The sequence below is a fragment of the Triticum aestivum genome, chromosome 7A (genome assembly GCF_018294505.1).
Source record: "Triticum aestivum cultivar Chinese Spring chromosome 7A, IWGSC CS RefSeq v2.1, whole genome shotgun sequence".
Taxonomy (NCBI): Eukaryota; Viridiplantae; Streptophyta; class Magnoliopsida; order Poales; family Poaceae; genus Triticum; species Triticum aestivum.
This window is the reverse complement of record NC_057812.1, coordinates 648,602,598-648,619,039: the sequence shown is the minus strand read 5'-3', so window position 1 is coordinate 648,619,039 and position 16,442 is coordinate 648,602,598. Positions and strand designations below refer to the sequence as shown.

General features: G+C 48.1%; 2 protein-coding genes across 2 annotated transcripts; both read right to left on the bottom strand.

Annotated features, from left to right (window-relative positions):
* Positions 1-404: 404 nt before the first annotated feature.
* On the bottom strand, positions 405-2,888 carry LOC123148956 (protein HEAT-STRESS-ASSOCIATED 32). Its single transcript, XM_044568483.1, has 5 exons — positions 2,649-2,888; positions 1,639-1,830; positions 1,333-1,543; positions 868-1,091; positions 405-762 (listed from the first exon to the last, which is right to left on the bottom strand). The coding sequence occupies exons 1-5, from the start codon at positions 2,793-2,795 to the stop codon at positions 652-654; spliced, it is 885 nt and encodes a 294-aa protein (XP_044424418.1). The 5' UTR covers positions 2,796-2,888; the 3' UTR covers positions 405-651.
* A 2,683-nt stretch (positions 2,889-5,571) lies between these two features.
* LOC123148955 (F-box/FBD/LRR-repeat protein At4g00160) lies at positions 5,572-7,717 on the bottom strand. The gene is made up of 3 exons (XM_044568482.1): positions 6,685-7,717; positions 6,464-6,598; positions 5,572-6,356 (listed from the first exon to the last, which is right to left on the bottom strand). Exons 1-3 carry the CDS (start codon positions 7,582-7,584, stop codon positions 5,991-5,993), a joined length of 1,401 nt encoding a protein of 466 aa, XP_044424417.1. The 5' UTR covers positions 7,585-7,717; the 3' UTR covers positions 5,572-5,990.
* Between the last annotated feature and the right edge of the window lie 8,725 nt (positions 7,718-16,442).

Here is a 16,442-nt window from a genome sequence, read left to right as displayed (position 1 = left end):
TGGCTCGAGGAAAAAGACGGTTGAGAGGAAGACAGATAAAACTGTGGGCGGTTGTCTGCAGATCAGACGGTCATGAAACAAAATGACTGTTGAACAGGTTTTTCAAGCATCTGATGATTAGACGCTCCAAACGGAATTTGGTGCAAGAGAGACGCAGGCGCAGCAAACCGGCAATTCAACGCAGTCGCGTCGCGTCGCCAAGAAGCACGATGCATGACCTAAGGCACGTATTCGTTTCCGTGTCCTCAGGAACCAGGGCACACGTTCTCTTGTGTTCATCTCGGCAATTCAGGCAATCTTGCTCTACATGGATCATCACGTTCCGAAATAGATGACCCAAATTTATACTAACTTTATACTAAAGTTAGTATAAAGTTAAGTCATCTATTTTAGAACGGAAAGAGTACATACGAAACAAGTTGTACTAGTTACTCCGAGTACAATTTACGCACACACACAAGTTCTCGCCTTATTGCTAGCTGCTACCAACACGCTGCCTCGGCTCCACAACTCACAACTCCATCAACAGTGCTTAGGTTCTCAGTAACACTTCACACAACTCACGGCAGTAGCCAGTAGGAACTCAACTCCATCAACACTTCTCGCTTGGGTCTCAGCTGAGGCTCATGTCAGAGCTCAGGAAGGCCGTCATCACATCAGGAAGAACGGCGAAGGGAGCAGGGGCCGGACGCTCCTGCGCACGTCCAAGCCCCGGAGGCGCTCCAGGTTCATCACCTCGGAGTGGTCGGCGAAGAGGTTCACCTGCGTCAGTGAATCGATGTCAGTGATCAGACCGCGAAAGACACAGCATGCAAACATTCTGCAGTTGCAGTTTCAGGGAGGGATTGAGTGAGGGAAGCGTCGTACCCGCGGGCCGTATCGTTTGACGAACCACTCGGAGGTGTTGGCACCGGACGTCTCGAACATGGTTCTCTCCAGCCCGAGCCGGCCGACGATCTTCGCGATGAGGTCCGCCCTGAGAGAGTCCGCGTGCTGGCACACGTCGTCGGCGTCGATCATGATCATATCTGCACCTGCCTCCAGGCATCTCTCGGCCCTCCTGATCAGCAGGTCAATGTCTTCGACTCTTTCTGCAAACGAACACCACAAAATGCAGGCACATAAATAAGGGAGTGCAATGTAGCCATCTTATGAAAGGAAAGAAGTTATGTTCGCAGCCTCACAGAGGAACATGACACCGACAGTATTTTTTTCAAGAACAGAGGATAAGACACCGACGATTGAGAATGACCAAGTTATGACTTGTACAACTGGAGAAATAGCACTGCATATACTATATGAGTACAGTGGAACGGTAGTGCTTCTGCTTACCTGAGCTCTGCTTCACTGGAGCTATGTAAGCCCCAAACGCCCTATCACCAGCCGCAGGGATATCAGAGCTGTCGAACTTCACTGAAAACAGGGGCTTGGCTCGCAGACCAGTGTTCTTTATGAGGCGGACTAGTCTCAGGATAGCCTCTTCAGGGAGCTTGAGAGATCCAGCGTTGAGCTCAATGGTGTCGAATCCCAACTCTTTGCATTCCTGCAACAATACATTTTATGTCACGTACAGGCTTCAGACACAATTTGTGCGCATATAACATACAACCAGGACAGTAAGATATCTATTCTACATACCTCTACATATTGCTTGAAGGAAGAGGGTCCCTGGCGCAGAAGATGCTCTGCCCAGTCACCAGTGCTCACATACATGTCATGCTTGTGCGCCAAATCAGTGATCTCTCTGATCAGTTCCTTTCCCATCAAACTATGAGATCCGCCGGAAAACTTCAGACCGTCAACAAAAGGGCCGATATTATCCAAAATTTCCTGAAATAAAATACGGCTGGCTTGAGAATCTGCTATCAGAAATGTCTAGATAGTGAAAAATAAGCAGCATTATGATTAACCGGCACAAAGATTTATTAAAGTGGGAACCCGGTAAGGAGCTATGTGTCTTTGTTCTGATAATTATCTCTGTATCTTCAGAGTTTCCTCTAAATTCAGAATGGTTCATCTTTCATTCTAAGAATGTGCGCGGCATTTCTTCCTTCAAAAGGGTGGTACAACAGGGATTCTGAAGAAATTTAACCTGCACAAAGAGGTGTTGATGGAGACATGAGGGAAAAGGTTGAGCACAAAATGCTACAGCCACATTTCCTCATTTCACCATCACATATCCACATCCCCTCTGCAGACTGCAGGCGGAATTTGTCGTATCCATCTTCATAGTGGCTCTCCCTTACATGCCAATCACACCCGCAGCTAATAGACCTAAGACGCTGGCAAATCTGAGTTGTAGCATATATGCTCTTACCAAAGTACCACTCAGCAACAACGGTCGTCCAGCCAAGTTGAACAGACTGAAACCACTAAAAATGATGTGTAAATCGAACCCGTGACCGTCGTACACTCCAACTTCTCCGCATGCCTCAGCTAATTCTGCACACCAACTTCTTCACAAACGGGGCTTCGATCTGAATTTGGTAGCGGCAAACTGCCGATTGCGAACGGGACGCGTGCACACGACACAGAGCTCGGCGGAATCGAGCTACGCGGGACTCAAATTCGCGCATCGCGAGTCGCGACCCCCAACAGCGATTGAGAAATGCATGCAGCGCTAGTAGGAAATGGGCGGGCGGGCGGACCTGGAGCGCGTGGTGGGCGGGGCGGAAGGTGTAGCAGGGGCTCCTCATCTCCGTGACCCCGTAGCGGCGCGGCTTCTCCGGCCGGTCGTCGCCGGGGCCGTGCGCCTCCAGCGACAGCGCCACCACCTCCTCTCTCCACCCCCTCATCGTCTCTCTCTCTCTCTCTCTCTTCTGCTGATGATGATCGGTGGACCGATAAAGAGCGGCAGGACCGACGGGAGAAGACAGGAGAAGGAGGTGGAAGCTTGCCGCTGCTTCTAGAGACACGGATGGGCCTGGCCGGTGGGCCACCATTACATATGTGTTGTTGGGCCAGCCCGACTTATCGCTCATGTTCGAATGGGTCATTTATGATGTGCTCGGAAACAGCCCGGCTCGAACCTCAGAAGAAAGGTTCTGGGAAATAGCCCAGCAGCCTAGCCAAGCTAGAAACTGCTCCAAAAAAAAAAGCTCTAAGTGTTTCTCAAAAAAAAAAAACTCGAAATCTATATCTATACGTACTATTAGAGGGAGGTGATATTCTTGATTTCGTCCCGCTTCGTTTGGTCATGCTTCAATTAATTTCACATACGCTATTTGGTTTTGTTATACTTGCCACCCGTTTTGGCCCAACGAAGAAAGCCCATCTGGCGGCGCATTAAGGCCCAGGTCCGGAGAGCTGGCAAAAAAAAAATTGCCGGCGGGAGGGTTTGGTCTCATATCCTGTGAACCGGCCATGCACAGTTTGTCCAACTAATGCAGCTAGAGATATGAGAGGATTTATTTTTTTCTCCCATTGCAATGCATGGGCCTTTTTGCTAGTAATTTTTTTTTACAAGAAACAAGCTCAAAGTGCATTCCCAGCTTCGTTTTCTGAATTCTCTCAGAAAATAAAAGGCTTCATTTTCTGGTCTTTTTCCCTTGTCTGTTTTAAAGGTTTTGCGTCATTACTCACTCTGTGCGTTCGGTTTATTCGGTTTACATGGTTCGGTTTATACGATTTTTCGGTTTGTACGGTATTAATACTTTGGTAAATACGGTATGAAATTAAAATACGGTTCGGTTTCGGTATATACCAAATTATTTCGGTATGGTTTCGGTATATAGCATAATAACCAAAGTTGACGCAAATTTGAAAAGGACGTAATAATAATTTGCAAATTTATGACTCAAAGTACATACTCTTTTACATAGATAGTATATAACTATATATATAAGTATATGTGCATGCATTGATTCATCTATTGATGATTATGGACGTGCTTAGCATTTTAAAAGGAGAAAAATGACTATGTTGCAAGAAAAATTATGTGCTTAGTAGGGAATTTTACACATGTACAAGAAAATGACAACTTGTATGGCTGTTCATCTCAAGAAATATAAATTTATTTTTTTCTTTGGTTTGTTCGGTTAACCGTTCGGTTTTTCGGTATATACCATAAAAACCAAAGTTCAAATCGGTATGAAAAGTTCATACCATATCGAAACCAGAAACCATAAAAACCATAAAATTGGTTAGGTTCGGTTTATTTTCGGTATGGTTTTTCAGTTCAGTTTTCATATGCACAGAGTGAGTCATTACGGGGTAGGCAAGGTTGCACGCAATATACCGTTGACACCAGAGATCCTGTGGTGTTTCGGTCCCGAGCATTGTCGGTTTCCAACCCTGCGGAATGTGTCCTGCGCTTCTGCCAAACTTAGGGTGCACGCAATGTTTGGCGAAACAAAAGCTGCACCGCAGGCTCGGAAATAGCCCAGCCTTTCGGCCGAAAAAAACAAGCTCAAAATGTTTCTAAAAAAACTCGAAGTAAATTTTTTTACAGGAAAAATGCCACAAGAAACAAGCTTCAAGTGCATTTCCAGCTTTCTTTTCTGAATTTTCTCAAAAAAATAAAAGGCTTCATTTTCTGAATTTTTTTCTCCTTATCTGTTTTAAAGATTTTGTGTCCTTGCGGGGCAGGCAAGGTTGCGCGGAATAGAAATCACAAGGCTCGCCATAGTTTTAACCTTGACAACAGAGAGCCTTTAAACAAAAAAAAAACCTTGACACCACAGAGCCTGTGGTGTTTCGGTCCCAAGCATTGTCGGATTATGTCCTGCGCTAACTTAGGATGCACGCAATGTTGGGCGAAACAAAAGCCACACGGCCTATATATACTTGTGCTCTGAAAACACCATAGCTCCACAATAGGCCACAAGGCTTCCTGCAAATTCTAAGCCTGTTGGAAAAATACACATGTCCAGCAACAAAATCCAAGTCAAACGCCATTGAGAAAAGAAATAGGCTACCACACGCTCAGTGTTAGCGGCCCAGCAAAAGCCTAGTGTAGCAACAATAAAACTATATATAAAAAACTAAATCTCTGTCAGCAATGCAGAAAAACAAGTTCTTTCTTCTTTCCTTTTCTTTTCTTTTGGCAAACATCAATGCAGAAAAACAAGTTGATGAGTGTTCAGGTACTCGAGCAAAATTCAATGTTGGTTCTTGCAACAGGAAAGGGTAAAATTGCTTTGTAAATTTGTACAAGGTGGCAATTGAATTCACTTCAGTAAACTAAAACTTTTGAATACGACGAGATCATCACATGTTCCAGCTGGAGAGAGATGATGACTATTGCAGCATTCAGTCCCGGGCTCCCCACCGGGGCTGCTGAGGATCACTAGAACTCTCCTAACTAGAAAAGCATAAGGGGCCTATCCTACAGGTTGCCCTTCCTAAGCATCTAAGAATGCTCACACACACACACACACACACACACACACACACACACACATCAGCAATCAAACATCTTGTGCTTCTGTATATAGTAATAACTAAAAAGACAAATTCTTCATGCAAAAGCCTTTATAAGCATAGGGGCCCAGCCTACAGGTGCTAAATGAAGCCTTTGTAAGCATCAAGCAAATGATATATGCACACACATTAAAAAAAACAGATCAGCAATTAAACATCTCCTGCTTTTTCCATGTACTAACTGAAAAGGCAATTAAGTTTTCAACACAAGGATGTGTTCCTAGTACAGCTTAGGCAGAGCCAAACCACGAACGATTCCACAGGATAAGACCGTAGGACTTTTGGCAGATGGGGTTACCACTTACCAGCTGTCACCAGTTACAACTTTCAGCAGTGATGTTTTTGCATCCCTCCCCATCAGAAATTTTCCACACTGTTTTTGCATCCAAAAGCATCTCTTGCAGCGTTAACAGTGGCAACTTCATAAGTTACTTGAATTGCAGAGGAACCTTAGGCTAGAAAATTGAGCAGGTCTATGCGGAACATGATGCGATCTTCAGGAATCAATATTGTCTTAAAAACAAGGACAAGAGACTAAGAACAGTGCAATCTTCAGGCATCAACCCTGTCTATGGCTGTTCGAAGGGGTCAGCCACTGACAAATCATGGATATGCTTTCGGAGATGATTCACAGTATTGCGATGTCTATTCATGAATTCAAATTGAGCATCTCGAGAAGCTCTGTCTTCTACTCGTAGCAGCCTGTGTTGATAAGCCAGCGATACACTGTTGTAGGCACCATAAAATCCTTCAAATTCAATTTTGTTTAGCACTTTTGCATTCAAAACAAAGAACTTGGCAAACTCAAGCTGTTTATCATGGCCTAGGAATGTTTCAAACACCACTGTTTTGAGATGGGTTTGAAGGCATTCAATTGGATGTAGTCGGTCATACTGAGGCTCAATTTTCTTATCCATCTCTTTGTGTTTGTGGAACTACAAAATGGATAATAAGAATTTGTCAAGCGTCTCTGTGTTAAAGCGGTTACAAACAATACGTCAATCAAATCAGAAGTTTTAAAGCAAGCAAAATGAGCACTCACAACGACATAGAGCTTCTCAAGACAGGGGAACCTCCTAAGGATATTAAGAACTCCGTCCAATTCATATCCAGAACACCTGAGAGACAAAATCTTCACGGTGTGCACCGAGTTTGCCAAGCCGGCTGAACTTATTCCCTGAAGAAAACAAACAATGAACATGAAAAAAATAATTACCTCCGTGTAGCAATGCCAAATGCAAGGTTTGAGGATGATGATGATACCTGTGAGACTAGGAGCTTCGAGACGACAGGTAACAAAGGGCCCAATACCTCCAGTTTAGGCGCACAAATTACCCGGATGGTACCACAATCATCTCGGCCACCAAAAGGCATTAGTAACCTCACAAGGTGAGGCGCATCCTCGATGACAAGCTCTACTTTACCAGTGGTGTCACGGAAGCAGATACTCCTAAGAGTCGGGGAGCGAACATGGAGGCAACGAGCACCACGAACTTCGGCCAAGTGTAAGCTCTTCAAGGCACGGCAAGCAGAGAGCAGTCCGCGGAAGACGTCCGCTGAGATGGAAACGGAGATCAAGGAGAGAAGCTCGAGGAGGTCGAAGCCCATGGACGGCACCATCTCTCGGGGCAAATCACAGTAGCCGATCTTGGCAACGAGGAGGGTAGGTGCAGAGTGGAAGGCGGATGGCGGCAGCGAAATTCTTGCCAGAATAAGTTCTTGTAAGTATTTTTCACCGTGGACCTTGTAGCCGACTTCGAGCACCTCAAGGTTGGCGAGGGCCCGGGAGCGGAACCAGCTCTCCGCCTGGTCGTGGAGGTCGCCGGGGCGGAGGCCGTGGAAGCAGAATCGGCGGGCGGGACCAGGATGCTGCGAGATTACCTTGGGGACGACATCGGGGGAGACGGAGGAGGTGCGGACGGGGACGCCGGGGCCGGGGTAAGGGGTGCGGACCTCGAGGTTGAGAGGCGCGGCGCTCCACAGGGGGCGCCATCGGCGGGAGAAGACCTGCGTCCGGCCGCCGTCCTTGGTGGGGAGGAGGGAGATGATGGTGCAGAGGACGGCGTCGGGGACCCTGCTGATGAAATCGGCGGCGCTCTCGTGGCAGTCGCCCCTCCGTGCCGTCTTCGCTGCGGGTGCCGCTGGCGCTACGGCGGCCTCCATGGCCGGCGGCTAGCGGGACAGCAGATTTGGCCGCAATGCTCCACTTGCACGGATGGGGAAATGGGGGACGGAATGGGGAGGTCGGGAGTGAATTGGGATGGACAGGGCAGCTAGGGTTCGCCAGATCTTGATGGTAATTCACGTAATTTATGAATTTCTAGGAGACGAGAAATGGTAATCTCGGTTAAAAAAATCAATCAACTTTGAAAAATTATATGTATCAATCCATGTATCATCTATGAGAGTACTTAATTAATATAAAGATCTAAAGTCCTATATGTATCTCTACTCTTATAAAAAGCTGAGTTGGTGGTAATGGTGTGCCTGCCATCCTTCATTTACAACCATTCGATTTATATCCAACGCATCTGAGACAAACTATGTCAGTTTTGCAAAAAGACCCCCGCACTCCACACCTCATTTGTAGATACCCCCTGCCTCTCACGTTCAGCCATCTCTCCCTCTCACTTCATCTAGCCATCTCAGAAAAAAAATAAGAAGGATCTGGAGAGGTCGCTGCTCTCGGCACCATCTGCCCCCAACGCCTCTGATGCCTTCTCTCAGGCCGTATTGCCGACCACCACCACGACCCCATCCTCCTCGCCATCTCCTCCGCCCCCTTCCAAGTCATCCCGAGTTACATTCATGGTAGTCTTTAAAAAACAAACAAGATTGATACTCAAAAAATAATTCTTCAAGATCATTTTTCGCAAAGCACAACAAGTGTTATTTCTTCATGAAGTTTTGGATGCAGGTTGAACACTTGAACGCTTTTGTTTGCAAAAGATATATATGTTTTATCTATTTTGCCTACATTTACTATTCACCCGGATGCTTGTGAGCTCTAGAGAAGAATGAATATCCGAAGAAACATATCGATATTTGTTACACATGAGATGACCCCACATATTTTGTCAAATAAACAACTCCCGGATCAATGGATTTCGGTGCTCCGTGCAATGCACGGACATCTTACTAGTCAAGAAAACATCCAAGTTTTTCTCTTCCTCACGTTGACGTTGTCGCCGGTCCACCCCATCTGTGATGGCTTTTGGGCTATGGAGGGTGGAGAATCTCGACCTCCCGCCAGCCGGAGGGACCCTGTTCTCGTTCTTATTAGGGTTCGATGTCCACGTTGTTGCGGGAATATTTTGCAGTATTTTAGTGAGATTTTGGTTATATGGAATATGAATATTTGAAATAATAGTTTTTAAAATTATATAAGAATTATATCTAATACCATAATAGAATGGAATTTTACATGCATGCATGTTTGCATGTTGAAGTGGATTTTTAATACGCATAGTTGCATGTTGAGGTGGGCCTTTTCTATGCAAGTTGAATGATGAGGTGGTATGCTTGCATGTTGAGAGAAGTATGTTAGTGGGGGCTAGCTATTTAGATATAGAAGATAATGTCTCCCACGTTCTATCCTCGTCCCGATTATGTGGCTAGCGTCGTCGGAAGTTGTGTGGAGGTGTGTCTCCGTCGCATATCGCGGGATTCGGTCAGTCCTGGTCTTCAGTTGATCTATTTGGATTCGGTCTTCGTTCGTCTTGATTTAGGTGTTGTAGGTTTGATACTTTCGATATACGCCTTTTTTCAACGGTGATGGTTGCTACTCTAGTGCGCCGGTCTTACGGGTCCTTAGCACGATGACTTCCCGACTGTCTACTACAATAAGAATGCTCGGTTCTGATGAGGGAGGGGCGATAACGGCGGGACGCCTTCGACTCGCTTCAGTGCTTGTAATCGTTGCTAGGTGGTCTACGGATCTGAATGTAATTTTTATTATTTCTGGTGTTTGTTGTATTCTCATAATTGAGGATGAATAGATCAGATATTTTTTCCGCAAAAAAAGGAGGGGCAGTGACGGTGGCGTGTCTTCGGCTCAATCAGTGATTGTAATCGTCACACGGTGATCCACGGACATGGTTGTAATTTTTTATTACCTCTGATCGTTTTTATACTATCATGATTTGAGATGAATAGATTGGAAATTTCTAAAAAATGTCATATATGCATCGCAAACCAATTTGTATGGATTATTGCGCGCGATCGACCGATAAAGAGCACGACGAGAAAAGAGAAGAAGATATAAGCTTGCCGCTGCTTCTAGACAGATGGGACTGCTTGAAGCAACCGGAGGTCGTCGGCCTCCTTGAACGCCATCAGGCAGACAACGCACTCCAGCACACCCCCTGCCGATCTTGTGCCACCATCGCCGGGTCCAGCCCGTGCGTTCCCCTCCTGGACGCCCCGGCCCGGTCGCGGCGGCGTTGGCCCCTTGCGGCGCGGCGTTCTCGGTGAGGAGGCACTGGTTGATGTAGCTGCAGAAGAAGAGCAGGAAGAAGAAGGCGCTGATGGCCACGGTGATGACCGTCCACATGGTGCGCCCGAACGACGTGGGCCTCGGCGCTGCCACCGCCGCCCCGGACTGCGGTACCAGCGACGGCGGCAAAGACTGCGCCATGCCGGCGCCGGCGCCCGCGCCAAGGAGGCAAAGAAAGGACGAGGAGGTGTGGACGCACGCTGGCCCGTCGCGTGGTGCACCGGCTGGAGGCCTACCCCTACGTCGCGTGGCCTCCCTCACGCTCTACGGCTCCCCCGGGTTGTACCCCATCGGCATCTAGGTGCACACCTCGGCGCATCCGGGAAAAATTATCATCCCCAATGCAAAAAATTATCACCCCCAATGCAAAAATTATGCCGGGGCAACCCAGAAGGCCGAAAAAACGCGTCCTGAGAGGCACAACGTCTGAAGATGCTCTAACTCATTTTATCTTTGATATGTGTATAATGTTACCCATAGTATGAGTAACTACATATGTTACTCAAATCATCTCTCTCCTCATTAAATCATTACCACATAAACAAAATTGATGAATCAACTCTATGTTACTAGAGAAGTTACTCCCACTATGAGCAGTGTAAACGCCCGGGCAAGCCGTCCGGTCACTGACGGATCATAAAAACCCGACCCGTCCGAAGCTCTCAAACGAGACTCAAACGTCCGGATTAACCAACACCCATCATGTCCGTCTCAAATGTAGGGCCGACATGAGGTGGCCCGGGCATGCCCGGGCGCGTCCGCCACGTCAGCCCGACCCACCGCCGGCCCACCCTGACCCTACAAAAAAACCCGTCCGGCAGAAACCCTAACTCACTTCGCTCCCCTCCCCGGCGCTCTCATTTTCCCAATCCGCCAAATCTCTGGCGCCGGTGAGCATGTCCAGCACCGGCAGCCACTCCGATGGTAGCTCTGGAGACGAGGAGGAGCTAGCGCTCCGCATCGCGCTCGAGCGCTCGCGGATCGATACGGGCGGCAGCTCCAGGTCTGATGCTACGCCACCTGTCGCCCGTCACCGCAACACCGACCCTGACGCCGGCCCTTCCCACCCCACGCGCGGATCAGCGAGGCCTGCCCGGTCTGCTCCTCTCATTCGACAGCCTCCTCCACCTCCAGCCGCTACTCCGTGCGGGCAGCGCTGGGTTCTAGTGCCCGCTTCGCCACAGCTGCGGATGCGGACTCCGGAGTCGGAGGCACGTGCCGCCCGCCGTGAGAGGCAAAGGGCAAGGGAGATTGCGGGCGGGTCCAACGTGTCTGCGTAGTCTGCTCGCTGCCGCCGGATGCCCGACGAGGACGGCCGTCTCCTTGAGTGGGTGTGCCGCTGGTCACTAACTGAGGCAGAGACGAAGGCCCGATGGCTCTGGAGGATCAACACCAAGCAGCTCCGGCTCACATTGAGCAATCCGAGCAGGAGGCAGCGGCAGAGGTGGCAAAGGTGGCCAAGCTCAAGGGCAAGCAAGACCGCGTCGTCTGGCGCTTGCAACGCTACATCGTCATCTTTAATTCCTCCTTCGACGACGGGTCCGACAGCTCCGACACGGACCCACCTCCTGTCGCGGACTCCTACAGTTGCGCCGACGACCGGAAGGGCAAAGGGTCGGCGAGGAAGTGATGAACATCCGTCTTAATTTCAAGTTTTTACATGTAGTTTAAACTTGTCCGCCATATTATATGTATTATGTGAACTTTGACTATCTTTTGAAGATCTGGTTGTGATCTTTTGATGAACCGGTTGTGCATTTGTATGTCCGCTCATGATCTACGTAGTTTTTATCTACGTTGCATGGTTTAGTATGAATATAGGGGACGGAATATGAGATACACAGGTGTGGAGGCGCGGATATAGGGAGTGCCTGGTCAGTGTCCGCGGGCACGCCCAGGCGCGTCCGCGTACGTATAGGGAGGCGGATTTGCCAAGTCCGACTGTATGTATGGTGTCATACAACACTTCATTTATCAGGTTTTAAAAAAATACAACATTTCATTTATCAGATTGTAAACTCATCTTGTCTTGGTATGTGTGATGTTACTCATAACATGAGTAACTATATATGTTACTCAAATCATCTTTCCCTTTATTAAATCATTGCCATATAAACAATTTTGATGAGTTGGACTCTATGTTACTATGGAAATTACTCCCACAGTGGGCAGTCTAAACGTCACCAAAGAGCTCGTGGTTTCGACACCGAAGAGCCTGTGACGTTTCGGCTCCAAGCCAAGGCGGTTTCCGACCGTGCGGATTGTGTCCTGCACTTTTGCCTAACACCACATTTTTTTCACCCTATATACTTGCTCTGAAAACACCATAGCTCCACAGTAGGTCACAAGGCTTCCTGCAAATCCTTTCAGCCTGTGGGAAAGATCGCATGTCCAGCAGCAAAATCCCACGCTCAGTGAGAGGTCCACCAAAAGCCTAGTGTTGCAACAATAAAACTATAAAAACTAAATCTCTCTCTCAGCAATGCAGAAAAAACAAGTTTTTCTTTTCTTTTGGCAAACAACAAATGCAGAAAAACAAGTTGATGTGCCTCGAGCGGTACACACGATGACATGAGGATAACCGTCTGCCAAAACCAACATTATCTTCAGGTGCTTAAGCCCAATCCAATGCTGTTTCTGTCAACGAAGCTAGAGACGTTGGCTCCAGGAGTCATGAACCTCGGGGGTCCATTCTTGGAGATGGTGAAACCATTGGGGTATTGCCCCAATGGAGCGGGAGCCGGAGGCGGGAAACTTGTGGAGATTACCGGGTCTGAAGCCGGTGTCACTGCCGCGAGTGGAATCATGTGTGTTTGCGGCAGCCTCGCTAATGAGGTTGGTGAGTGGGGTCGTGCCTCGTGCCGAAGAGCTATTGTTTGGAGGGCCACTTGGTGTTATCATCAAGACCTGCTCCAAAGTGATAGCTTCTGGGACGCCCTCGCCGTTAGTTGCTGGTGCCAAGTTTACCTAGCTATCTCCAGACTCGGTGATGGAGATGACGCCTGCCTCCTCGTCTTCTATTTTTGAGGCTAGCAGCGCTGAGGCTGCAATCCAGGGTGTACCAATTCAGGATGAAGAACTATGATATGGTTAATGAAGCAATTGTCGCATACCATAGAGACCAGGTGTGACGTTGAGGTGGGGCGGTGGCTCACTATTAGGTTGATGCAGTGGTCCGATCTCAAGGCGAACGCGGAGGGCCTCGAGCACTCGGTCTATTGGTGCCAGATCGTCACCTTCCGAATAGGAGGTCAGCGGTGAAGATGTTGTGGACCTCGAGGAGATCGTTGACGCAATCTGTTTGGGTGGCGAGACGCCCACGCGAAGGTCATCATGGCGGTCGATGACGAACGCCACTACGCCAGTGCACCAAAGAAGACGATGCAGGGTAGGGAGGCCGATGGGTTGATGTCGGCTCGGCCCGCCCAGCCCATGGTGAAGTTGAAGGAGCCTAAGGTGAGGCTTTTCTCCTGGTGGGAGGCCGTCGGAAGCGAGGGGAGATCTGATCTGGATTCGGTCTCCGGCCAGCGCAGCCCATGCCTCGCGCGTGAATTGACGATACATAGAACCGCCGGCACCCTCTGTAAAGTGGCCAGCACAGACGGATGTACCAAGGTCACACGAGGAAGTTACCCAGGTTCAGGCCACCTTAGAGGGGTAGCACCCTACATCCGCTTCTGGTTTGTATCCATGGTGAAGTACCTCATGCGAGGGGTACAACGGGGATGATATATAACTAATGAGAGCATGTTTCTACAGGAGTAGATGGGATGGCTAGCCATAGTCCTTACTTTATATAGGTGATAGGGGTAAGGTTTTACAGAAGATGGAACTGATCTGATCGCTGCCATCTTGGCTTGTACGCCAAGATGATCTCTTGATTTTTAACCGGGCTCTGCAGCTCTCTCATGTAGTCATCTTTTGCCAGGGCTCTAAGGCAAGCCTGCCAAGCTCCCCACCGAGAGGCCATCTGTCAGGACCCCGATTTCAAGTCACATCAATTTAGCCGGTAACACCTCATATCACATTGCAGCCTCACGCACGGTATCCCACGGGTGTCGCCTTACCATGGTCCGAGACTATTTGCGCCTTTTGGCACACGTATATGATAGTGTCGCTAGCATCCATATGACAGAGAACCCGGGCCGACATGGCTAGTCGTGAACCCAAAGCGGCACAGACCTATGGAGACAGGCATACATGAATCACATCGAACATGTCGGTCATCAGCGAGTGAATTCGGGCTGTAGCACTGGGCTAACAGGACTCCGGGGAAACCGGGCTGTAGCAGACTAGGCAGGACTCCGGATGTCACCGCGTGACATTTCCCCGAAGGGACAGACATAGGAACGAAGTGAAACACATGCTGGCCAGTCAAGTGTCCTGAGCAGTAGTGTTGGGCTAGCAGGACACCGGTGAACCGGGCTGTAGCGGACTACTATGGCTCGAGGAACACCCGACTACATTTCCCCATAAGAAAAGTTGCCAAGGATAAACAATTAGATTGTCGGATCCCACTCATACCAAGCATTTCAATCATACACACAATATGCCCAATATGAGTACATACAACATGACATCACAACAAAACTCTATAGCTCAAGTACTTTATTTAAAAAGGCTCCAAGGAGCCATACATAACATATTCATACAGGTAGGGGTCACACGACCCGACACTCAAATCATACAATCATACAAGCACATGCGGAAGCAACTAGTCTGAGTACAGACACTAGAAAGAAAGAAGGCTTCTCGAAGCCTGTCTATCTACATAGGGCCCTCCATGGCCAGGATCACCACCTGGGTGGCTAGTCACTCATCGACATTAAGGTCTACGTAGAACCCATCGGAGGGGGCGGTGTTGTCGTCTGAAAACAGTAATTAAGCAAACATGAGTACAAGGATACTCAGCAAGTCTTACAACAGAACCTACTATACATGCTCATTCTCAAGAAGGTGGTGGGGCTATTGCAGCAAGCCAGCTTTGACTCTTGGCTAAGCTATCCACTACGAGTCCACTACTCACCAGCACAACACCCCACCGGGGATCCTCCCTCGTTATCCTACGAGAGGGCCATCCTCGGTACTCACACTTATCTTGAGTCTTTTAGTAGTAATCATTAACTTGTCTATGAACTGTATAGGCAACCAAGTAGTCCTTTACCGCGGACGCGGCTATTCGAATAGTTTTATACCCTGCAGGGGTGTACTTCGTCATACACGCTTTCACCACTTACCGCCGTTTACACGACATGTACTCGGCAACCTTCAAGCAGAAGCCCAACGAGGGTGTCGGCCACGGCCTACCTAAACACTCAAGTCTCTAATCCAGGTTTATCGCCTATCCAGGTTCCATCCACAGGGAGTCCAGCCGAGGTTTCCACATACGGCCCCGAACAATGTGAACAGGGTTCCCGAGACACCAAACGGGTGACTCGGTACACCGTGCCATGGTGTATCTATCGCAACATAGCCCACTCCTAGGGTCAGCGCTACGCACGGCCGCCAACACATAACCTACAAACACCAGAAACTAATTGCAACTCCTGGACAGAGTACTAGGGTGATTAAGAAGCCGAGAGGGTCAATTAAGGATCCCAATGCATGGTAGTAGATGATTCTTAAAATCACACATACAGATCTCAGTTCTTAGGGACGGCCTCAATGAAACAACCCACCATGTACTCCTACATGGCCTCTCATCGATACCTTTACCAAAACATGTTCAACACATCCCTCACATTACCGACTTAATCATTTCACTCTAGCCCATCACCCAGATGAACACAACTCTAAGCATAGCAGGCGTAGCAAGGTAGGAATCACATACATGGCTCAATCAACTCCTACACATGCTAGTGGGTTTCATCTAGTTACTGTGGCAATGACAGGTCATGCAGAGGATAAGGGTTCAACTACCGTAGCACACAGCTGTTTTGAATCACGTTGTCTTAATGCAGTAAGCAAGAGCAGAAGCGAGAACATGGGTTTGTATCGGAATGATCAATGGATTGCTTGCCTGATGTAGTGGTAGTAGGGTACTGCCCTTCAGACGGATACTCGGGGTTATCCTCGGAGGCAGAACCTACCACGAAAGACACACTGAAACATAATCAACACATGACAATATGCAACAATATGATGCATGCTATGACATGGCAAAAATGAATGTGTCTTGGCCTAATGCAAGCTAAAACAGGAAGGAATGAACTCATTTGAATCAAAGATTCAAATGTTAGCTCATTTAACATAGCCTTATTAGTGCATTATCTTATTTTGCTTAAACAGCAAGGTTAACTTGTTTTGTCATGCATGAAACCATTACAGATGGATAGATTGAATTTTTCTGATCATTTTTCATATATAAATTGTTTGATTTGGAGCTATGGTTGATTTTCTATGATTTTTAGAAGTTTTGGCTATTTTCTGGAATTTCCTATATAAGAATAATTCCAGTAATTGAATTAATGCGTCAGCATGACATAGGTGTGACGTCAGCGGTCAACTGGGTCGGCCAGGTCAAACC